At 37.3% G+C, this 24,829-nt stretch overlaps 1 protein-coding gene and 1 pseudogene across 1 annotated transcript; both read right to left on the reverse strand.

Moving 5' to 3' along the window:
* Positions 1–839: 839 nt before the first annotated feature.
* Positions 840–3,103, reverse strand: LOC121811026 (annotated as a pseudogene).
* A 4,004-nt stretch (positions 3,104–7,107) lies between these two features.
* On the reverse strand, positions 7,108–14,503 carry LOC121810276 (arogenate dehydratase/prephenate dehydratase 1, chloroplastic-like). Its single transcript, XM_042211051.1, has 11 exons — positions 13,909–14,503; positions 13,301–13,359; positions 13,130–13,222; positions 12,852–13,052; positions 12,554–12,634; positions 12,394–12,489; positions 8,285–8,362; positions 8,129–8,218; positions 7,983–8,050; positions 7,540–7,621; positions 7,108–7,395 (listed from the first exon to the last, which is right to left on the reverse strand). Exons 1-11 carry the CDS (start codon positions 14,213–14,215, stop codon positions 7,342–7,344), a joined length of 1,209 nt encoding a protein of 402 aa, XP_042066985.1. The 5' UTR covers positions 14,216–14,503; the 3' UTR covers positions 7,108–7,341.
* Positions 14,504–24,829: the final 10,326 nt, after the last annotated feature.

Consider the following 24,829-nt stretch of genomic DNA (forward strand, 5'->3'; position numbering starts at 1 on the left):
ACCAAATGATTTGTTCCATCCACATAATAGTGATTTAATCCTAATCCTAACTTAAAGAACAAGGTGATCTAATTCCTAACCTCATACTTAGTGATTTAATCCTTAACCCCAACTTAAAAGAACAAGGTGATCTAATTCCTAACCTCGTACTTAGAAGAATGAAATAATGTTGAACCATCACGCCAATCATATTGATTCATTTTATATAGTTACTATTCCATCCGCCAATTGAGTTGAGTCAAAAATTTAAGGCACAGAGATTAAGAAATTGTGTTGAAAAGTATTTCCTCCGTCCCCATTAATTTGCACCATATTTGACTTGACACAGGTTTTAAAAATTGTAGTGAAAAGTTGGTGGAAAAATTAGTGGAGTGTGATTAAATAATAAAATGTGAGTGGAATCTTGAGTTCGTTACGAAAAGTAGTAAAAAAGCAATGTTGTCAATTAATTGTGGACGGATGAAAAAAGAAATTGGTGACAATTAATGGGGATGGAGGGAGTAGAAGAGAGGAATAAAGTAAAAAACATATAGATAGAGTAAAGTAGGTGATTGAATAAAGTAAAAATGATTGGATGTTTGTTCAACTTAGTTAGAATATTTTAAAAAAGAATACGACTCAATTTAGTTAGGAGGAGGGATAAAAGGTTCATGATGACCTAATAGTTGGTTCGATTCTTCTTAACAATAGTTTAAATAATTTGAGCCAGTAGAGTACGCAACTAGTCAACTAGTCAAGATAGACTCTTACTGTTACAACACAATTTGGAGATCTGAAAATAATTTCAAATTTTGGGCCAAACCGAAAAACTAATCTACCTACAACTTATCACGTGTTTATTTAAAATGAATCCATTCACTCTGTAAAGTGATTTTATAATTGGCCATCACACAGCTCGCTTAATCACACACACAACATGCAAAAATGAGCCTTCAAAATCAATACTGTATTTGTTTGGACTAGTAACCAATTCTAGTATATTCTACCAGGGACTCATGGTTCTATTTGCTGCAGAAGCTCATGAACCACCCAAAGCCATGCCCTCTCTCTCTCTCTCTCTCTCAAAATATACATACACTTGAAGATCTGGTGTTACTCAAGGCAAGGGCATTGACAAAAGACAGCAAGGAGTCTACATCCCTCTTCTCTGATGGATATTTTACTGGACGCGAACCATGTTTAGGGAATAACACCACCGTAGGGAAACTCCCCAACTGCACTTGCTCCTGCGCTAATGCTTTGTCTTCTCCATCACCCCTGATCTTGCCTACCTTCACTCCCGACCCTGCAAGCTTCTCCGACAGCTCCACGTACGACTCCTCCATCGCCTGGCAGAATCTGCACCACAGAGCATACACCCCCACCACCCACGCCTCACTCCGCTTCTCCAATTCCACCAGATTCTCGATCCCACGCCTGCTCAGCTTCACCACACTATTGCTCTCGAAGAGATCACCATTGGTCGCAGTTCCATTAGGTTGCAAACCACCGTTCACATTCTCCTCCTTGATGTTGCCCTTGTGCAGCCCACACTCCTTGGCCTTGGCATCCTCCCACCACCATCACCCTTCTCTCTCGTGCTGGCCAGGCAGCACTGCTCTTGTGCACGGCTCACATCCAATTGAGATGTATCCTTTGGCATGGAGGGAATTCACAGGCACATCCATGGTACGGAGGAAACTCCATATATTGTCACCGGTGGCATTTCCCACTGGATTCCACTTCACCAAGCTGCCAACCCCTTCAAAAACAGGATCAACCTGGACCATGGGGATTTCTGACCGGGTTCCTGGGGACTGATCCTTGCTCTGGCCTGTAATCCACGCACGCAGTCCCTTAAAGGCCCTCCTCAGGGGTCTAACCTTCCTCACACGGCAGCATTCCTGGTGCCCATCTTCGTAGAATGAGAAGAGACTCTTGCTCCTAACCAAATCTTGAACTTCAGCAGCATCAGGAAACATGTACTCAATGTGGATGCCGTAGTGCTTCTCAACTTCATCAAAGAATTTGTACGTCTCAGGATTCAACCTCCCAGTATCCAAGCTGAACACCCTGAATGGCCGTCCAGTTAAACGGGCATATTCCAGCAAAGCAACATCTTCTGCACCACTACAAATTCAGCGAGAAATGCACACTGCACAATTGTTAATGAATCAAGAACTACAAAGTCACAATTTTTGCATCTATCACCAAAATCTGGAATTAAGAGCAGCTAGCAACCACAATAGGTAGAATTCAATACCAGCTACAGTTTTAACTTTTAAGTAACATCTGAAAGTACTCACACAGGCTTTAACATTTCCAAAGAAATTGCAAAGCTCAAGTGAAAAACAGTTGATAATTGAATAGTTATCAGAAATTACAATCAAACCCATCAAATTAACAGCTCAATCAAATAAAGGTATACCAGTATATGGATCAGCTCGGGTATGCAGGAAACGACAGGCAATTTATAATTTTGTGGATTAATTACCTAAAAGCAATTGCGATATCATTTCCGAATTTCTCAAGGGCATTATCCATAATCTCGAGCGGCGAAGAATTCTCGAGCTCCTTCGCCAATTCTACATAGTCCTCTACCTCCACATTTTCGGAAACCTCTGCTGCATACAATAGACCTGTTCAAAGCGCAAATTCGTCAAATCAAAACTCTAAAAGCATTTCGCACGCAGAAACATTGAAGAAAAACATCTCTACGTACCAGAAGCGGACACGGTTGCAGCAGCGGATACAATAGAGGCATTCCGCTTGGGTTCGGCATTCAAGGGCGTCACGGACCAACGTCTGCTTGAGAAATTCACGGCCGTTGTTGCGGGATTGAGCCTATCGAAGGCCTGAAATGCACTAAAATGCGCGGCTGTGGAGAAGGATCGAAGTGTTAGCAGCAAGTTAGGCTAAAAACATGTGAATTGGGAGAGAAAAGAGTGGAATTAAAAGTGTTACCTTTGGGTTGGTCAATTGAAGAAGATAAAGAAGCTGAAGATGTGACAGCAAATGCCATTTTCGTATCTGGTTGACGTGATTGTATTGTGGTTGCCTGGGTAATTGCGAAAATCTTTGTTTGAACTGCGATGAAAATGGTGGTATATACTCCCTCCGTATTAGGAGCCGTTCTTTGACTTTTGTTGTAATAAATTTAATTGAATGAATTCAATGTCCAATTAAACTTCGTAGGATTAGATAATGGTGTAGTGATTAACTAAATTCCATCGATTACACTTGTTTAATTAATCTTATGTTAGCAAAATTGAATGGAAAAAAATTGCACTATTATTGCAATGAAGAGCCAATTTCACTGTCAACGTGATTAGCCAATTGAATGAAAAAAAAAATTGAATAGCCAATTTCAACATCAACTTGCACTGTCATTGCAAAATTGAATGGAAAAACAAAAGTGCACAGTCAAATTCATACTCGCCAAAAAATAGAGAGGGAAAACCAAAATTCAGATCCGTCGAAGCCCCCCGCCGGAGCTTCGGTTTCATATCCATTGGTTAATGGGGACGGAGGTAGACTGTCAGAAACGTAGAAGCCCACGGAGGGAGGTTGAGTGTCAAATCCATCGAAACCCTTAGCCGGAGCTTCGGTGTCAGATCCGTCGAGTAATGGGGACGGAGGTAGAGTTTCAGAACCGTAGAAGCCCTCGGACGGATCTGCAGTTTTAGATCCGTCGAAACCCATAGCCGGAGCTTCGGTTTCAGGTCCGTCGAGAGCGTCGGACCGAGCTTCAGTTTCAGATCCGTAAAAAACCAAATCGGGAGGTGTCGGCCCTTCAGCCCCGTCGTCGCCTATGAACAGTGGAACACCGTGAACCACGGACCGACGACCAATTGCGTCGTAATGAGAGAGAGACTGAGTGAGGCAGAGGGGGAGAGGGTGAGAGGATTAATGAGAGAGAGAGAGAGAGACTGAGTGAGGCAGAGGGGGATAGGGTGGGAGGATTAATGAGAGAGAGAGTCGACAGTGAGAGTGAGAGAGAGAGAGTTGAATCGAGAGTGAGGGAGTTGATGTCCAAAAAATGGAAGTTGAGAGGGTAAGTAATGGCATTTCTTGTAAATTTTGCTAAACATGAAGGGTAATTTTGATGTCCAAAAATGGTAAGTGGAAGAGTGACTCTTAATGGGGGACGTCCCGAAATGGAAATTAGCGACTCTTAATCGGGGACGGAGGGAGTATATAGGAGGTAAAAACGATGGAGGCGTATGCAGGTTCGTTGAATGTGGACGTATTCTAGGATCGAAGCCGATTGGAGTCAGCACGTTCGTCCTATGGCCGAGATTGACTTTAGAGCATCCACAATGGCGCCTAGCCGAACCATTTATCATTTTTAATTAACCTTGGATATCTGATAGGAGTATAATCTAAACTTTCATGTTCGTGTGCACGAAAGTCGTTTGATTTTCTATTTTTTATAATACTTTTTTTGTGTGCATTTATGATTTTAGATTTCAATATTGTGTATCGTTTCATAAATTTATTTCACAATATTAAATAAATGTAAAGAAAATAAAATAGATTATGCATCGCTCTCGATCGGACGTGATACTAGTTATACATATATAAAAGGGAAATGGGAGATTTGGAAGAAATTAATATGTCATATAATCGCTATAAAATTATGTCATAAGTCAGGGAAGTCCAAAAGATTTTTTTTCAATCGTTATGATATAAGTTTAGGATTTACGGTTTAGGGGTTTTGGATTTTATATTTTATAGTAAAATAGAAAATTAAACAATAATTTGTATTTTTTATCCTCTACTAATGGATAATTATTATATTGACAAATTCATTTTTATTTATATGTTTTTGTGAATGTTGTTTTATAATAATAGTTTATTTTTTATAATCCTTTATAAAATTGACAATACATAATTTAATTTAATTTCAGGTTTGACAAACCATGTGATTGTATGGTATTATTTGTAAATTTTCTCAATGTTTTTTTGTTATAGGCTGTGATTGTATGGTATTATTTGTAAATTTTTTTGTTATAGGCTAAATCCTTGTCATGTGATTGTATGGTATTATTTGTAAATTTTCTCAATGTTTTTTTGTTATAGGCTAAATCCCGGTATGGAGTATATCTATTTATACTATGTTTAATTGCTTAATGGGATGTATTAATGTGACAACCCTTTTATTGTAACACGAATACCATACCACCATTTTAGGCTTTTAGATATAAAGAGCGTGTGATTCTCAACCTGCCATGTGGCAACTAATTTTAATTAAGTTTAATCATTTTAAAAAGCTAAGGGGCAAAATCGGAATTTCATGTTTCTGATGTAGTTTTATGAAACGATACCAGATTGCAGTGTTACCACAACGATTTTGCAGTTTACATATTACTTTAAATTTTTTTTGTTCCAAATGTAGTTTTATGAAACAATACCAAATTGAAGTGCTATGCATTGACTATTGCAATGTTACCACGATGATTTTGCAGTTTATACTTTATTTTTTGGAGGATAGAGAGTCGCGCTAAATTTGGAGGATATTCCAAATTTGAATCAACTTCAAATTTCCAGAAATGACTAAAATGCCCACGCATGCAATTTCGAATAAGGTAGACTGCAATCTGCACTCTATTAACAAAATTTAATCCTAGGTGTCCATATAAGAGATCTAACGGCCTATATTTGTTGTATGGTGTTACTCTATTTATAGTGTCTCCTAACGTACTACATTGCTTAATTTTTAAATTTTAAACTATATAAAATGAAAATAATTTTTGTGGAGTTTTGGAGAATATAACAAGTTTGTCATTATAATTTTTTTAATAAAATGAGAGAAATAAAACTATGTATTTATTTTATATTAATTAGTGGAGTGGAAATGAAAAGATATTTGAAGGCTAAATTTAATATAGGTTTAAGTGAATACTCCTACAAATTTACTATTTGATGTTTGATTCTAACGTCTCTTTAAAATTAATTCGACTTCTAATAAAGTTTTGAAAAGAGACGGACTCCATTTTCATTATGAATGAATGATAACATAAAAAATGATAACAGTAGCAAATCCATTCGTCACACTTCTATTTAATTTTAATGCCAATTCAAATTCATTTATTTAATCCAAACGTTTTTTATTATAAGGAGTAACAATTAGGAATAAGAAAAGTGAGTATTCAGATCGAAGAGATTTATAACAAAAATAATCAATAATGTAATAGGATTGATGAGTATAGTGGGTCATTTAATATGCACCATACATAAATGTATTTTTGAATTTTTTACATTCCTAAAAATAATTAACAAATGGAGTAATCAATAATGTAATGGGAATAAGAGTATTAATTGATTAATGAGATTAATTATGTTGTTTGAATGTTTTATTTTTTCCGTTTCTTGATTCTCAGTAATTAAATAAATTTCCATTCACATCTACTTTAATTAAGTATGCATCATATTTATTAAAAAATTATAGTAAAAATTAAATTCACTATTGTTTCTAATTTAAAAAATCATTTCATAATTTGAAGAAAATAAAATGGACTGTGCGGGTGTAATACTAGTAATAATAAAATTGCACTTTTACACCCAACACACACATATACACACACACACTTGCACATCCACACACACACACACCTGCACAAATATACACACACTCACACACACACCTGCACAAACACACACCCACACAAATATACACACACTTGCACACAAACACACACTTGCACACAAAACACACACTTGCACACAAAACACACACACATATACACACACCTGCACACACTTGCACATATACACACACATGCACACACTTGCACATACACACACACACACACACACACCTGCTACTATCAAATGGAAGGCCTATGTGATGTTTCTAACTTCACACTCAAACGCCTGTATAATTTCCTCAATTCTATTCCAGACAAGTCTATGCAGCTCGGATTTTATTGCATGGCTCATCAACTGGAATTATGTGGTTTCTTGATTCTTGGAACTAAAATGATCTCAAAAAACAAATTTGGAATACTGGTAAAAGAGGGTGAATTGTTTTGTTTTGAAAGTTTCGTTCACTTTAACCCCACATGTCTTGAATGTTACAGAACACGGATCAGCAGTAGCAAATATAATTAAGCCAAAACATGTATAAACTGAACTCGGGCATGTATATAATAACTGTGGTTCATTTACAAGTAACAAAGTAAAAAAGTTGCATATTAAAGGACCTTTATCTATGAAAAATGAAACCTATGATGGAAGATAATAATAAGAAAAGGGGTATTGGACGCCTGTTTGCATCCAGAAACTGTCTTGGTGGCTGATTAATGGTTATGTACAAACATAAACAAAATCTAGCAATGACAGAGGGCTGCCCACCTTCATTCACATCATATCCCTTGGATAACAACCAAGTACCCGAATATACCGTGCAAACTCCTGCAACCAAGAGGCAGAAAGGGTGGGTTTAAAACTTGCAACAAAACAAGATTATACTCTCACAAACTTTTCTTTCTTCTCTTTTATATTAATTTACCTACAAACTTCAAATCAAATAACAAAGATGACTAGTAGAACACAAACCTGAAGATGAGCCAGTGCATATTGGGCACGATGCTCTGCCATCGAAGCTTCAAAGTCGATGTAAAATAAATACTCAAAGTATCTGCATGTGGATTATCTCATTTATAAGCATAAAAAAATAGTAAAGTATGGCATGTCCTGCAGGACCAAATAAGTAAAACAATCCAAGTATATTTAGCAGACGGAAACTTATGTCCTCTTTCAAAATTTACCGAATAGAACCACAGGATCAATTTGATCTTATGCAATCAAGTCTCCTACATATGAATATAGAATGCAAATAAGGCTCATAAAAGTAATCACCAAATTAGAAGCATCTTATGACAAGCCAGAAATCACATTGTCAACTTCTGCTAATGTTGCCATGGCCTCGACTCAATTAATACATCCACTATGGATTCTCATTTGGCATACAATAAACTTGGATATACAAACACACTTACTTGGCACGTTGTTTTTTTGAGTCATCAACAACCCACAATGGCCACATTTTCTGTGGGCGGCTCTCTATCTGTAATAACAAATTAAAACTATCTGTAAACATTAAAGTATAACCGAAAGGAGCTGCTAAAATCGGTTCTACAATTACCTTTGATAAATTAATGCCCCTCATAGCAAACACCGCTAACGCCTTGAATAGAGCTCCTGGCCCTTCTTGCAGAGTGAAGACAATGCTCGTCTGTACAAAAACAAACTCTTTATAACAGGAAGCAGGACATGTGCTTAAATAAAGAAAAAGTACTACCTTGTAAGAACCCTCTCTTCCTGGGATTATAGGTTGCCTTGCAAGTATCATAAAACGGGTTACGTTGTAGGAATTGTCCTGTTTTTTTGGATCAATGAACGGAATTAAATAAAAAGCTGTCACATAATTATAGTGCTTATTCTAATTTAACTGGACGAAATGAACAAACAGAATAAGTAAGATGGAACAAGTGCTGTCAGCCTAAACAAGAAGCCTTACAAATAAAATTTTTGGAAACTTTTATTAACTGGACGAATATCTGAAAATTAGTTGGAAAATTTGTCTTAAAAAGGGGATAATATTAAATATTGCCCCAACATTTAAATTGTGACATTCCGATGCCTAATGTTTAGACATTGTCACAAAAGTATCCTAACACGTGCTTTAAAATCAACGTAATATGTCTATGATAGCCGGTAGAGGAGGTAGACAGGTTCTAAGGCGTGGTGACTGGCGAGGAAAGGATGAATCAGTATATTCATCTCCTAAGGAGGCAGGATGAATTAAGGAATTTCACTTCTTTCAAAGGGCCCAAATTCAGCACACTCATTTAAGGTACACCATGTTTACCTATAACATTAACTAGTGGAGTAACATGTATAGGTGCGGTCGGCCAGGGTCAATGGACCCCACCACTGGTCATAGGTGCTGTCGGAAAAACTCCATTAATTCATCCACCAACCAACGGTATCTCCGCCGCCGACCCCACGATAGCTCTGCCTCCGCCCCAACCCTTCTCGTTTCAAATACTCCCTTCGTCCACCATTAGGAGTCCCATTTGAGTTTGGCACGAGTTTTAAGAAATATAAAGGAAAGTTGGTTGAAAAAGATAGTGTTATATATTAGTTTTATAATAAAATGTGAGTGGATTGTGGGGTCTACCCAGTGGCGGACCTATCAAGAGCCTTGAGGTCCCATGGAACCCCTAACTATTTCACAATTTATACTATATATATTCATAGTATATCCATATTACCTCATCAGCTCTAGTGGCTAGTCACTACACTTAGCAATTTCCCTGATGTTTTTTGCTATGATGCACTATTATGAAAAATAAAGTTTATGTTTTGTACTCCTACTTCATGACTTACTTATTTAAAAAATTATTCATAATTAATAATATTAAATGCATAAATATCTCTAAACTCTAGTTTCCATATTATTAATTATTTTTATCTCACTACTCATCTCCTTCGCATCTTTAATTCTTTATAATGTCACAACTTTCGGCAACACCGACATTTAAAAAAATATCCTAGAATTGGATCCCCTAACGTCAAAATCATGCGTCCGCCACTGAGATCTACCTACCATTTATAGTATAAGTGCAAAGAGACTCCTAATGGCGGACAGACTAAAATAGTAAACCGGGAATCCTAATGGCGGAACGAAGGAGTAATTATTTTTCTATGGATAGAGTCACGATATTTCAATAACAAATTCGGGCTTATTAATATTTTCATTTAGGTTTTTTGTTTCGTTCAGGGACACAAATGATGCAATTGTTTTAAAGATTTATAAAGTTAAGAAATTTTGAACTCTTGACACGAAAGAAGAGTGTTGCCATTGGTGATTGGTGCTAAAATGAAATAAACTGCAAGGGTTATGGTCTTATAGGTCATCATTTGATCATCAGCGTCATCCAACTCTCCAACTAACCACTCGTTACACTCATCAATATCATTGAGCGAAATAGGATCAGTTGAATCTCTAAGGTCGCACCTCTCATGCAATTTTATGTTATATTTCACATAAACCAATTCATGTATCTTTTGATGCTCGAGCCTATTTCTCTTTTTCAAATGAATCTGCCAAGTAGATATAATAATAGGTTGGTTTGTCAATTAAAATATTATATTAGAAGCTAGGTGGTGCGGCGATGGGATTCTAAAATAAAACCCTAAGAACCCTTTGGTACGATGGAATGCATTGAGGGCGGAATGGATTGAATATATGAATGAAATGACAATTCCTTTGCATTTTCATTCCATTCTCTCCTTTATTCAATCATACCAAGCAAATGAATAGATTGGAAGTAGGAATCACTTTCTATTCAATGTGAAAACTTTTTTCTCTAATGAGGTGATATCCATCTCTTTGCATTTTCTATCGTATCATTTCATGACGTGTTTTCTTTTAAACCTGCCATGCAATAGCGCCACGGCGGCGCCATGGCAGATATTTAATAACATTGCATGAGTTGTGGGCAAGGGAGGGTGTGGGGTTATGATACACACTTAGATTACAATCCATGCTAGACAATTACCACTAACGGTTGGAAGTGGAAGAGTAAGTTGTTAACGGAGAATGATAAATTGCAACGGTGGTTATATATCATGGAGTAATGGGCAACGGTTATTGCCAATGCAATCAATAATACTCTCACCGTCAAACAACATTGCATAAAATTGAGACATACCAAAGAGGAAAGTGAGGGACAAAAGGAGTATTAATTATCATCTGTCTTTCTTTCACAATTCCAAGTAGAAGAGTCCTATATATGGTCGCTTCGATTAGAGAAAAGGATGTTGAGTTCTGAATTTAGTAAAAGGACGGTAATATACCATAGGGCCTCGTTATGGGAGTGGCCACGCAAGATGATTATCTTTTGTTTTGTTCCAATTTATATATCAACTATACTTTGTTCAATTTAAATATCAACTATATTTTCTGTTCGTATTGTTGGTTGTCGGCTTTCCTCACCTCTTTTCTCTAACAAACGGGTGGAGATGCGGGGGAACGAACCCCATGCAAAAGATAATCCTCTTGCTAGATCACTCCTTTAACGAAGCCCTACGGTATATTACTTCCCTTTTACTAAATTCAAGACATAACATCCTTTTCTCTAATCTAAGTGACCATTATATAGGACTCTTCTACTTGGAATTGCAAAATAATACAAGGATAATGCTTAATAATTGATTGCATTGGCAGTAACCGCTGGCCACTACTCCATGAGCTATAACCGCCGTTGCAATTTATTATCTCCATTAACAACCTAGTCTTCCATTTCCAGCCGTTAGTGCTAACTGGCTAGCATGGATTTGTAATCTAAATTTGTATCAGGTTAGCCATGAGAAGTTGAGAACGAGCATGATTTGGTGTTGATGTCTAACTGTGTTAAAGAATAGTATACTTGAAATCAGAATTTCGCTTATGTGAATTCAATTCTAACTCTATAGTTTTTGAGTTGATCTATGGCCATGCTAGAGTTGCTCATAGTTTGGGTGATAGTTATTGGATTATGGCTAGAGTAATACTATATGACTTGCAGCTGGAATCAGGAAGACTGTTATTTAAGGTAAAATTGGTGTCGAATTGTTAGACAAAACTTCAGTTGTAGTTTAACTCAAATTTGATTACTTTTATCTTTTTTTGAGGATCCGTGATGGTCACATTTATGTTACGTCGGAGTTGTGAAATAACTGAGAGGTGATTGATTGAATGACATCTTAGTGGTATGCAGTGACAGGAAAATTCCGACCCCCTGAATTCCGTTTCCTATATCTGTCACTGACATTAACTTTTACATTAACACTCTAACGTGCATGTTCCAAGCGAAATCTCTAAAGCTAATTTTACTGATTACATAGACAATGTATGCAGTGGTATCATGTCAAAAAAGCTATACCAAAACGCTGCATTTTAACTGTGCACGAGCTTACAGCATTTATAGTAAACAACAGTGCATCTATTATGAGTTTCAGTTACATATCTTCAAATATTAGGCAACAATCCATGAAATCTCTTCTGTAATTCATTTCAATTATATACTGCCTGCTTCTGCAGATCTCAAGGAGTCAGCAGAATGATGTTTCAGAATTTACAGTAGAAGGTTCAAACAGTAGAGTCACATCTTATTGCACAAGCGTATAAAGCACTTCACATTCATGCAAACACAAGACACAGTGTCCAACCCTATAGCTAAGTTGCCTTCTGTAAGAATCCTTTTATAAACAGTGGAAGTATAACATGCTTGGGAAACAACAAACAACACAGCCAAAGTAAAGATTAAGGCAACATCCACGAGTTAAAAAAAACCAGGAACATGAGCCAAAGCATTTAATAAAACTGAAACTACATTTATACAGGATCACTCAGAACCTCACCTGTATTCCTTCTTCGAGAACATCAAGTCCATAGATAGCCGCAGCTTGAGCACTTGCAATTGCTCCTGTCTCTCTCAGACCTTCAGAGCCTACCATCTGTGTTTGATGCTGATGTGACTAAACTAAATTGCAAAAGAGCACAAAACTAAGGAAAAGTTACCTGAGCGGCAACAGCTGTATCAACTGCATTGACCTCGGTAACACCCAACTCATTAAGAATTATTTTACACTGCGCAAGTGCCTATAACCACCACACTTTAGTCATTCATTATGCTCAAGTAAATAGAACAATCGGTATGGTGCCATAAATATCTTATCTTGCACATAGATAAAGTAATATTGTCATGATGGTATGATTAGGATCCGAGTACTTAGATTGAGAATTATTTAATTACTTATCCACAATACAAATCACTTTGGACTGCATGCATGTAAAAGACATGAAGGGTATAGATGACCTGCGGATGGCTCACGACATGCTTTAACTCCTCCTTCCTAACCCCAGGCAATCCAAGAAGACAGTGATTGACCCTCAACTGAACTTCCCCCACTATGCTAAGCCTATGACGAAGTAGCAAGTCATAGTTACGATGGATGCTTCCTGCAACAGAATTCTCGATTGGAAGCACAGCTCTGTCTACAAACCACCTCTCAACTGCCTGAAAACGGAAGTCAGCTATACAAAGGTTTGAGCAGATAATATGATATCAGAGAAGTATTTTGAGAAACATCTAACCTTGAAGACAGCCTCAAATTCTTTACATGGGACAGTCACACTCTGTGGGAATGCTTTAAGTGCAGCCGTCTCACTATACGCTCCTGGAATCCCCTGGCAATACAAGCAGCTTGCTCTTAGCAAAACATGCCAAAATTACCAATACATATAGCAGAATTACTTGTTACGCACCTGATAAGCAACACGATAGTTTGCACCATCACTAGAAGGAGTGGTTGCAGACAATGGTTCTACAATCAAAACACTTTCGTCAAGTTGCAAACAGAGGGGCACAAGAAAACATAATTAGGTCACTCGTGAAGTTGCATACAGCAGGGTAGAATATATATAACGATTCTCCTTTAAAGCATGCTCGTGAAAGAAATCAAATTGGAATCACAACGGTGTGGGTGGGACATGGCGGAAAGGAAACATTCAAAACATCTGCTCATCTCTAACACTTTTAAACTCACAAACTCGACTTTGTATTAGAAACACCACATGGTAAAATGACACCTATCAAATCGAGCAAGATTCCATCTTTATCGTCATATACTTCACGAATTTAGATATAATATCCGTCGTTGTCAATACTTCCCAAAATTTAATCAAATTAAAATTCAATACTCAAATTTTCACCGAATCAAATACTTCCCCCGTAATTAATTAACAACGGTAAAAAAAATAAAAATAAAAATTAAATTGTCTCAACGTTTCCCGATTTACTCATCTTTCACCCAGACACAATAAAAAATTCAGCAACACCAGATGATTACTGTAAAAAATGGGAATTGACTAACTTGGGAGGAAGTTAAAATTATTGTGAAACTGAGTTGAAGGAGCAATCTCAGTGGGCACTTGAGCAACTTGCTGCGTTGTAGGGACCTCATCATCCACAGGAGTGATTGCCCTCAGCGTCCATTCCCTCCGAATCTTGAAATTCAAGCAAGCAGGCCGACAATCTGAAAATCCCAATTTTAAATTGGGGGGTGTTTTTTTGGTATCAGCGCCAACACCCAAGAAAGGCGCGGGTGTCAAAGGCCGTGACTTTTTGTTGCTGTACCAATCCCAATGCGGAATGAGACTGTCGCAGGAAGTGAGAGACATGGGAGAGGGAAAGAGAGAAAGAAGAGAGTGGTTGATTGAGTTTATGAGTGGTGCAGTGATTTACTCAGAAAATGGGGAATGTCAAATGAGGAAGGAAGAGCGATTGCAGAATAAAGAGAGAGGAGACAAGGAGAGGTAGTTGGGAAAATTGTCGGGTTTACGTTTTCTTTCACCACTGCATGTGGTAATCGTGGCTGTGGGAGAAGAAGAAGGGGCTGCCCCTTCCTTCTTCAGCTCCACCACACTGCACCAATGCGATACTCCTCTTCTCTAACGTAAACTCGAGCATCTTTTTCTCGTCACTATCAACAATATTCATTTATTGTAATAATATAAAGACAAAATTCTAATTTAATTCCTATAACTGCTTTGCTAGTTGAATATATTTTCATCCTCCTTTTTTAAATATGTGAACTTTTCGATTTAATATAGTCAGAAATACTTTTATACATTTACTTTTGATTTTGAATTTTTTTTTATCTTGATTGTTATTTTAGTCAATTATGTATTAAATGAGATATCATCTTAATTTATCTTTCATCAAACCTTTTCTCTTCTTATCTCTTGTTCTCCTCATTTTTCCTTTTCCCTCTCTTTCACACACACATACAATAAGTGTTGAGTTGTATTTTTTTTTGTCATCGAATTACAATTGAGTTAAATCCTCTTTTAATAAATTCCAATACACAATCTCTATCACTTAATTTTCTCTCTTGTTCTCCTCATTTTTCCTTTTCCCTCTCTTTCACACACACATACAATAAGTGTTGAGTTGTATTTTTTTTTGTCATCGAATTACAATTGAGTTAAATCCTCTTTTAATAAATTCCAATACACAATCTCTATCACTTAATTTTCTCTTTTATTTTACTTAATTGATTCTCTCATTTTACTTATCTATTTTATTCTCATTTCAGTTAAATTACTAAATATTTATTCATTAATCTCGATGGCCAAAAGATTGCATCAACACTAATAGAGCAGCATTGGGAGGGACTATGACTAATCACTTCTTTGGTTGGGAGATTATCGAACTAAGTAGTAGCTGTGAGAGTGATGCAACACAAACTCCACTTCACTCAAATTTTAAGAAGGCTTATCCAATTACTGTTTTTACATAATCTCTCTCGCTCAGGAATATGTCCTCTTTAGTTTATATTTCATGTTAAGGTTTATTTTCTATTTAATTGTAATTATGTGTGCGTGAGAGAGAAGAGAGATGATGTTTCATTTAAGATGAATTGACTAAATTATCTACCAAGTGAACAACAATATAAAAAGATCAAAAAAGTCATGAAATAGCACAGTCACTCCAAATATATTACTCCCACCATCCCCTAAAAATAAAAATTATTGTTTTTAGTTCATTCCATAAAATTAGAAATTTTCTATTTTAGGAATTTCTTTCTCTCTATTGAAGTGAGACTTATTTTTCACTAACATATTTTTTTTCTATATCTCTCTTACTTTACTTTACTAATTTTGATTTAAATCCACGTTATTTTAAAAGTTCATATTTTTATGAAAGGGAGGTTTTCTATATCTCTCTTATTTTACTAATTTTGATTTAAATCCACATTATTTTAAACGTTCATATTTTTATAAAATGGAGGGAATACATCAAAATTCAAAGATGTGATATGATATTTTTAAAATATGTGAACCGCAAATATACAAATAGTAAAATATATAGACTAAATATACCAAATTGATAAAGTAAAATATAAATATAGAGAAAAAGTAACTGTGGCTTTATACGTCTCATTAAAGAGATAACTTTATCATAAAAGTGGGCAGTTCAAAATGAAAATAAAATTATTAACTATAGACGAAATATTAAGAATTACACCCTTCCATTCCCATTAAATATCTCATATTTCCTAATTTGGACGGTCACCAATAAATGTCTCATTTCACTTTACTTCTTTTGGTAGTGGACTCTATATTCTAATAATTTATTCTCACTCACGTTTCACTAACTTATCCTATCCACTTTTACTAATAAAGTCAAATAAATTTTTAAAACTCGCACCGATCAAATATAAGACATTTAATGTGGACCGGTGCGAGTACACATGAATTTAATTTCATACATTAGACTTTTGTCTTCATGTAATCAGACGGTTTTAATTTGATGCAGATCGGACAAACTTCATTGAATAAAGTAAAATTACAAGTTGAAGTAAAAATTGATGTAGATGCGTAGAAATTAACCATTTGTTGAATAAATATGAATTTGAGCAGGGTGAAACAGTCCATATACTATATCTTGTTTACAATTAAATCCACGAGTTATAATTTGGTAATTTTTGGTAATTCTATTGCCAGTTTATAGACTTTATAATTTAACTTCCCTATATATTACGCGGCTAGATAAACTATTAATGCAATTTGCTCTTCAATTTTAATTAAACTAATGTGTTATTATACTGAAATAAGGTATGTGAGACGGATCAAAAATTAGAATAATTCGGTGCCGAATTTTAAATAATAATAGTAAATACTCCTGTAAAGAATAATGTGTTATTATATTGAAATAAGGTATGTGACGGAGTATTATTTAATATTATGTACTCCCTCCGTCCCGGATAATTCGTCTCACTTTGACGGGCACGGGTTTTAAGAAATGTAATGAAAAGTAACTTGAAAAAGTTAGTGGAATGTGAGTCCTACTTTTATATATTAGTTTTATAATAAAATGTGAGTAGGAATGAGTTAGTGGAATATGTGGTCACTACAAAAAATGGTAAAAAGTGAAATGACACAAATTATATGGGACGGACTGAAATGAAAAAATGGAACAAATTATTTGGGACGGAGGGAGTACTGTTTTATATCATTACAATTTTTATGAAATCTCGGATGACACCTGTAAAGAATAAAAGTTTAATAAATCTATATTATCAAATTCATATATGTCATATAACATAAATTATAATTCATATATCAATATCATATATACTTTCTAAAATTGTAATTCTGAATCAAATGATTAAATAAAGTTCAAAGCCTCAATTTACTAGTAAAAGTAAACAATATCTCTTCAAATTAATTGAAAAATTAGTAGATACTTTAATAAGAAATGACTGAATATAGGTTTGTAAATATAAGCCATTTGTTTAAAATTTAACTAGAAAGACGGATGTATACACAGTAAATAGAAATAGTCAAGGCCAGGCCCATAATTATTTTTATAGCCCAAAATTAAAAAGTAGCCCAACAATAAAATAAATAGCCCAAAACTAGCGCTGGAGTCTGGACGCCTGGAGTGCAGGCCCTCTCGGGCGGAGGACATCTGTGTAAGGGGGATCTGGGCCTGGTGCCGACCAAGGCTTGGCTTCATTTCAATGTAAATGTCATATCCAATTGAAATTTTCAATCATTTCCACTAAATTTAAATTTTAAAAAGTCATTTGTTTTTATTTTACTGTAAACCCAAAACATGGATACTCCTTATGTCCCACAATAAGAGTCCTATTTTGTCATTTCCGTTCATCCCATAATAAGAGCTTATTTTACTTTTACTATAAATTGTAAGTAGACCTCACATTCCACCAACTTGTTCCACTCATATTTTATTACAAAACTAATATATAAATGAGACTCATATGCCACTAACTTATTCAACCTATTTTTCTTTACATTTCTTAAAATTCGTGCTCAAACTAAATAGGACTCCTATTATTAGACGGAGGAAGTATATTTAATACAAAAATCCAAAAAGATGAGTTTTGGATCTTAAAGAATCATTGAAAATGGTCTAAGTCGCTAACTGTTTAGTGGAGTATAATAAAAAATAAATGTTACCTAGAAACTTTTTAATTATATCCAAATTTTATTTGATTGAAAAATTCCTCTAAAATACTTAATTAAGTTCTATTTCACTCTCATTTTGTTTAGTAGTACTTCCTTTGTCCGTCATTAGAAGTCCCGTTGACTTTTCTGCATTTGTTTTATAAAAATAATACTCCTCCGTCCCATAAAAATATGGGCAATGAATATGGCACGGGAATTAAGACAAAATTGGTAAAGTAAGAGAGATGAGGAGAATGATATGGTAAAGTAAGAAAGAGGAGGTGAATGCTAGTTAAATATGAAACCAAATGTTTCATATTTAATGGGACATATAAGTACTTATCTTTTATTCACTGAAATAATATTGTACTAGTTGGAAAATGTTATTCCAGCATAGCTAAATGTATGTACACGTATCGTATCAAGGATGACTAATATTTAGCTTCTAAGTACTACTACTACTAACTTAAATCTCATGCACTATCTAGACCACATAAGTTGAAGGTTTGTTTTAGCTAATTGAACATAAATAAAAAAGGATAATAAATATTCCCTTCGTTCCATAAAGTTATGAACATTTGGGACAACATATAAATTAATGTACAATTGACAAGTAAGAGAGATGATGAGAAGAGTAGTTAAAAGTAGTGATAATGGATAGTGTGATCCATATTATTATTAGTGTTTAATGAATTATAATAGTGGGCCCTAGTATGGTATAAGTTGTACATAAATTGATATATATGGGTAATGCACTGCTGACAATTTTTTATAAATGAAAATGCTTATATTTTTATGGGATGAATGGAAAAGAAAAATATTTATATTTGTATGGGACGGATGAAGTAGTAAACTGAGTGGATCAATTAAAGAAAGGAATTCTAGGGTATTGATTTTTATCGACGATTCAATTAATCCAATTATAATTCAAGTCGTACTAGGATGATCTCAAATATAACAATAAGTAATCAAACCATGGATAAAACACTGGAACAATTCTGCATCATTAGCATATAACGCCTAACATATCATATGATCTATTGAACTCACACTTAGGGTTTAGTCTCAAACATCCTGATTATTTAACCTAAGGTGTTAAACATTTCTAGTTATACATTACTAATGGAGTGTTATATTACTAACTCAATACTTAAACTCAATATTTAATTACTAATTACAATTAAATAATAGTCATTAGATATTCAAATCAAGAGCATATATCATCAGCTCCGGAAAATCAACAAAAAATGTCAATAAGGTATTAAGGTCAATTTACAACAAAATAATTGTAACTAACTTTTGAAAAATATCCCATAACTTTAAAACACATATAACTTTCTCAATTTAAATTATTTTTTCGCACAACATATATCAAATTAAAGATAATTTCATAAGTATTCTAACGTGATCTTACTTGCATATGTTCTAATGTCAAAATTTGAAAAGAATTTAAAAAATTTTCATAAATTTCATTAACAGTTTTATATCAATACATGACACATAATATGTCAATACGATGCTTTGTATAATGTCAATATGAAATTGTATTGGCATTGTCATGTCTTTGTGTTGATGTATTTCATACACTATATTGACATTGTGTTTCTAAACCCTAAATTTGATAGTTGCTATTATCTTTTTAATATCAAAAAATGAAAAACGAAATTACCCATGACAAATTGTAGACCACAAGATTTTTAAAATCTTATGGTCATAAATTAGTTGTAGTTAGCAATTAAATGATGAGTTAACAATTGATCACTCCCCTACATTACTGTTACTCATCTCTTAATAAGTCTTGTAACAACACAACAAATCATTCAGATATTGGTCAAACGATCAAAAGCTTTAGGATTATTAAAGTAAACAAGTCTGGCGTCAGAACCGTGAAAAACCGTGAAACTAAGCCGAAACCACAAAAAACCGCCGGAAACCGACGGTTCGGAACCGGATTCGGCGGTTTTGGAACCGGAACCATAACCATAACCATAACCGTGAAACACCCTCACGATTCGGCTCTGGTTTGGCAATTTCCAAACCATAACCGCTGATTCCGGAACCGTGGGCATCTCTAATAACACTGACAACTCCATCACAAAATTTCAACTAAAGTTATTGTCCGGAATATATAAAATTTATTACTATAATGATTCAATAAATTCGAACTTTTTTTAAAGAAAAGAAAATTGTCGTAGCCGCCCAAACCGAAAGTGACGCTCAAGATGCTTAAAGCTTATCATATGCTTAATATGGTTTATCTCAACCACAATAAAATTAGTAGTGCATTAGTTAATTAGGAATTAGGCTGATGGGGTACGGACTAAACAAGCCCAACAGCAGTGACGGCCCATCAGCCCAAAGCCCAAGGAAGAGTATGAGTTCGGCATTACCAAAGAGTTCGGCCTCAGCCTACAGCTCGGTAAAAGCCAACCAATCAAGCTATGCTCTCAAGTCGGCACCAAGCTCTCAGATCGGCAACCAAAGCAGTTCGGTCTCAGTAAGAGTTCGGCCTCAGCCTACAGCTCGGCAAAAGCCAACCAATCAAGCTCTGCTATTAGGTCGGCATCAAGCTCTACTCTCAGATCGGCAACCAAAGCAGTTCGGTCTCAGTTTTCGACCGAACAAGGAGTTAGTGGACCCATGCAGGATTTCCACGACTTCCAACATACCCACTACCACGTGGCGTCAACTCAGGCCACGATCTTAGGCCATGACCTACACGACCTCCACGACCTAGAGTGATGATGTAAGCCACGATCTTAGTTCAATGTATAAATAGAACTTAGATCTGATGGAAAGGGGTTAGAAGTTCTCTAGAGAAAAATACCATATAGCAAGTCTGTGTTGTAAGCTGTAATTCCAGATCAAGCAATACAAACCTGCCCCCATTTCTCCCCGTGGACGTAGATTTACCTCAGTAAATCGAACCACGTAAAATTCTCTGTGTCGTGATCTGTATTTTCCTGCATTTACTAACATCAACAATTCGCGGACTCATCACTGGCGCCGTCTGTGGGAAACAGAGAACCAAATTTGTGATAAAGCGAATTTTTGATCCATTTTTTCCACCCAAAAAATGCATACCAGATCGCAGAGTACCCGTATTCCTGCCCGTGAGAACCAGGAGGAAGCCAATCCATCCCATAGGTCTGGAAAACAGCCTAGGGATAAATCCACCACCAGTTCTCATGGCGAAGGAACAAGCCGCTCCAAAAATCGTCCCACTGAGTCTTCCCAGCAGCCTGATTTGAATGAGGCTGTCAAGCTGTTCTTGGCTGAGAAGCAGGATGAGTTCTTAGCCTTCCTGCAAAAGAGCCAACAGACGAAGACGAAAACGGTAGATTCTCCTTCCTCGTCCAGACATGAAAGTCACTACCGCAGTAGTACCGTGTCTTCCAGGAAGAAGAATCCTCAACCCCGACACATTCCTGTTCCTCCTCGGTACCGGAATCACAGGAGATCTCCATCTCCTCCATACCGAAGAGATGTCGGGTTCGCCATGTACGGAGCATTGAAGACTCCGTTCTCGGACGATATCACCCGAACTCCCCTTCCACAGAACTACCGAACTCCGTCGATAACCTATGACGGACTCGTGGATCCTCATGACTTCCTGGGACGCTATCAGTATAATATGGCGAACCAAGGTCTCAATGAGGTCCATATGTGCAAGCTGTTCCCCGAGCTGCTCATCGGGAACGCCAGAAGGTGGTTCGACAGCCTTCCTCAAGGCAGCATTAGATCCTACCGAGATCTGATGGATGCTTTCCACAGGAGGTTCTTTCAGAAAGCGGAAGCCCGGAATACTTCGGCTCAGCTGCTTTCTATACGTCAAGGTCGCGACGAAAAGATCAGCGACTTCCTGACGAGATTCCATAAGGAGTGCCTACAAGTAGATAATCTCAATGATCTACTTGTCATTTCGGCATTCCAAAATGGAATCCTGCCCGGAGCTCTCTACAGAAAGCTCGTGGAATGCAGTCCGCAAACAGCTCAAGAGATGTGGGACATTGCGGACCAGTTCTCCCGAGCCGATGAGGCAGACCGTCGAAAACGGTCTTTAGACAGCTCATCTAGAGGAGACGAAAAGAAGCCCGATCACAACGATCAGAGGCTTCCTCGCCGAACACCTTCCCCATCAAAGGAGGGATAGCGGTCATCCGAGGTGATCGAAAAAGAGCAAGTGTGTTCGCAGATTGCGCTTAAAAGTGCCGAGCAATCAGTTCGGCACCATCAAGCATAGCAATCACAGCAGCCGGAGTCAGAGGCAGGCGGAATGACCGAAGTCACACCGGAGCCGAACTCAATGGTGTACGGCACTGAAGCTGTGATTCCGGTTTAGATCGGCATACCCAGTCCCCGAACTCAATTTCTCCTCAGAAATGAATGGTGACGGAATGAGAGCCGAACTAGATCTTGCCGAAGAAAGAAGAGAATTGGCCTGCATAAAAGCAGCCAAGTACAAGGAGCAAGTAGCCCGGTATTACAACCAAAGGGTGAAGAAGCTGCAACTTCAAGTGGGAGATCTCGTCTTGAGAAACAACGAAGTAAGCCGAGCAGAAAAGCTGGGCGAACTCGAACCCACCTGGGAAGGTCCATATCGGGTGTCAGAAGTCCTCGGCAAAGGATCTTACAAATTGACTCAAGTGTCAGGAGCACAAGTACCCCGAACATGGTACGTTTCCAACCTCAAAAAGTTCCATTTGTAAGAGACAGTCCGGTCAGTCGGTCTTGGGTCCTGTTCGGTCAATGTGCTTTATTTGGTTTGCTTGGTTTTTGTTCGTCTCTATGTGCTTTTTATTTGTCTATATGCGTTTTGTCTGTCTATGTGCGTGTCGTCTCTTACAAATGTTACTGAGGTATCTTGTTCTTCGAAGGCTGATCCCCTTCTTAGAACATATACAAGCCAACGATTGTGCGTCAAAGCTTCTAAAGAGGATACAAGACCACAATTCAGCTTAAACAAGCAGTTCGTCCGAAACGAACTGCAACAAGCCAACGATTGTGCGTCAAAGCTTCTAAAGAGGATACAAGACCACAATTCAGCTTAAACAAGCAGTTCGTCCGAAACGAGCTGCAACAAGCCAAAGATTGTGTGTCAAAGCTTCTAAAGAGGATACAAGACCACAATTCTGCTTAAAAATCAAGCACTTCGTCTGAAACGAACTGCAACAAAAGTCCGATTCTCGCGATAAAACTTGCCTGAATTAGGACAAGGGAAAGTCCAATCCATGCGATAAAACTCGCCGAATTAGGACGACCAAGTTCGGTCAAAGCAGTTTACCTCATAAGACCGAGGACGACCATGTCTAGTCAAAGAGGTTTACTGCATAAGACCACTTCGGTTAACTGGGAAAGTCCGATCCACGCGATAAAACTCGCCGAATTAGGACAAGGGAAAGTTCGATCCCGGCGACAAAAATCGCCAAATTAGAACACAGACCAAAGACGAGTCCGGTCAAAGATGTTTATTTCATCAGACCGACAAGACGAGTCCGGTCAAAAGATGTTTATTTCATCAGACCAAAGACGAGTCCGGTCAAAAGATGTTTATTTCATCAGACCAAAGACGAGTCCGGTCAAAGATGTTTATTTCATCAGACCAAAGACGAGTCCGGTCAAAGATGTTTATTTCATCAGACCAAAGACAAGTCCGGTCAAAGATGTTTATTTCATCAGACCGACAAGACGAGTCCGGTCAAAAGATGTTTATTTCATCAGACCAAAGACGAGTCCGGTCAAAGATGTTTATTTCATCAGACCGACAAGACGAGTCCGGTCAAAAGATGTTTATTTCATCAGACCAAAGACGAGTCCGGTCAAAAGATGTTTATTTCATCAGACCAAAGACGAGTCCGGTCAAAGATGTTTATTTCATCAGACCCAGGACCAAGTCCGGTCAAAGAAGTTTACTTCATAAGATCAAGGACCAAGTCCGGTCAAAGAAGTTTACTTCATAAGACCGAGGACAAGTACGATGAAATTTTTTCGCTAAGCTGTAAATACAGTGTTAGAAGCGAAAACAAAATTTCATTTTCAAATCTTGTTCGGCATACAACTCCGCTACCCTACAAAATGGCGTTACGCTATTACACAGGACTATTCTACTGTCCAGGGTTGCTGAAGTTAAGCCACCTATCTGCAAAATCCTCTGGAAGCCGAGTTCGGTTGTTCCGAGCAGATGAAGAATAAGCAGGTCGACGAGATGCTATCCTCGACCCAACGCCTCTTCCCCGAGCCCGAGAAGCCCTAGCACCTCGGCGGCGAAGAGTCTCTTCACGAAGCATTTGCCGGTCTTGCTCACTCATAACCACAGCTCCTCTGCGAACTTCAGTCCGTCCTCGACTTGACGTCTCTGGTTGTCCCTGAGTTCGTTGCTGATTTGGAGTAGGATTTTGAACAAGGGAACCAGAGGTTTGATCTGGAGTACTAGCATCTGTTGGCGGGAAATGCCGAAGGAATCTCTCTATTGGAGGACGCCGGGAAAGAACGATGTCGTACCGAGAAGCCCAGCGCCGCAATGATTTCACAACTTGTTGGCAAGCCGGGCTCTCCAGCACATTGTTCCTCCGGAGTACGTGATATTCCTCCCACAGTTCGTCAACTCGTTCCTGAACTTCAGAGATGGTCATTCCCCCACGCCTGCAGATGAAATCCTCATATGCAGTCCTCTCGGCGACGGCAGTGTTCAGCTCGGCCTCCAGATCCTTCTTTTCGGACTCTAAGTCCTTATTATCGGCCTCCAGCTTCATTGAACGAGCCAAGAGTTCGTCATTCTTCATCTGGTCAGCTATAGCTCTTTTCTCAGCTTCGTCTAAA

Source organism: Salvia splendens, chromosome 7, assembly GCF_004379255.2.
Source record: "Salvia splendens isolate huo1 chromosome 7, SspV2, whole genome shotgun sequence".
In the NCBI taxonomy this organism is placed as follows: domain Eukaryota; kingdom Viridiplantae; phylum Streptophyta; class Magnoliopsida; order Lamiales; family Lamiaceae; genus Salvia; species Salvia splendens.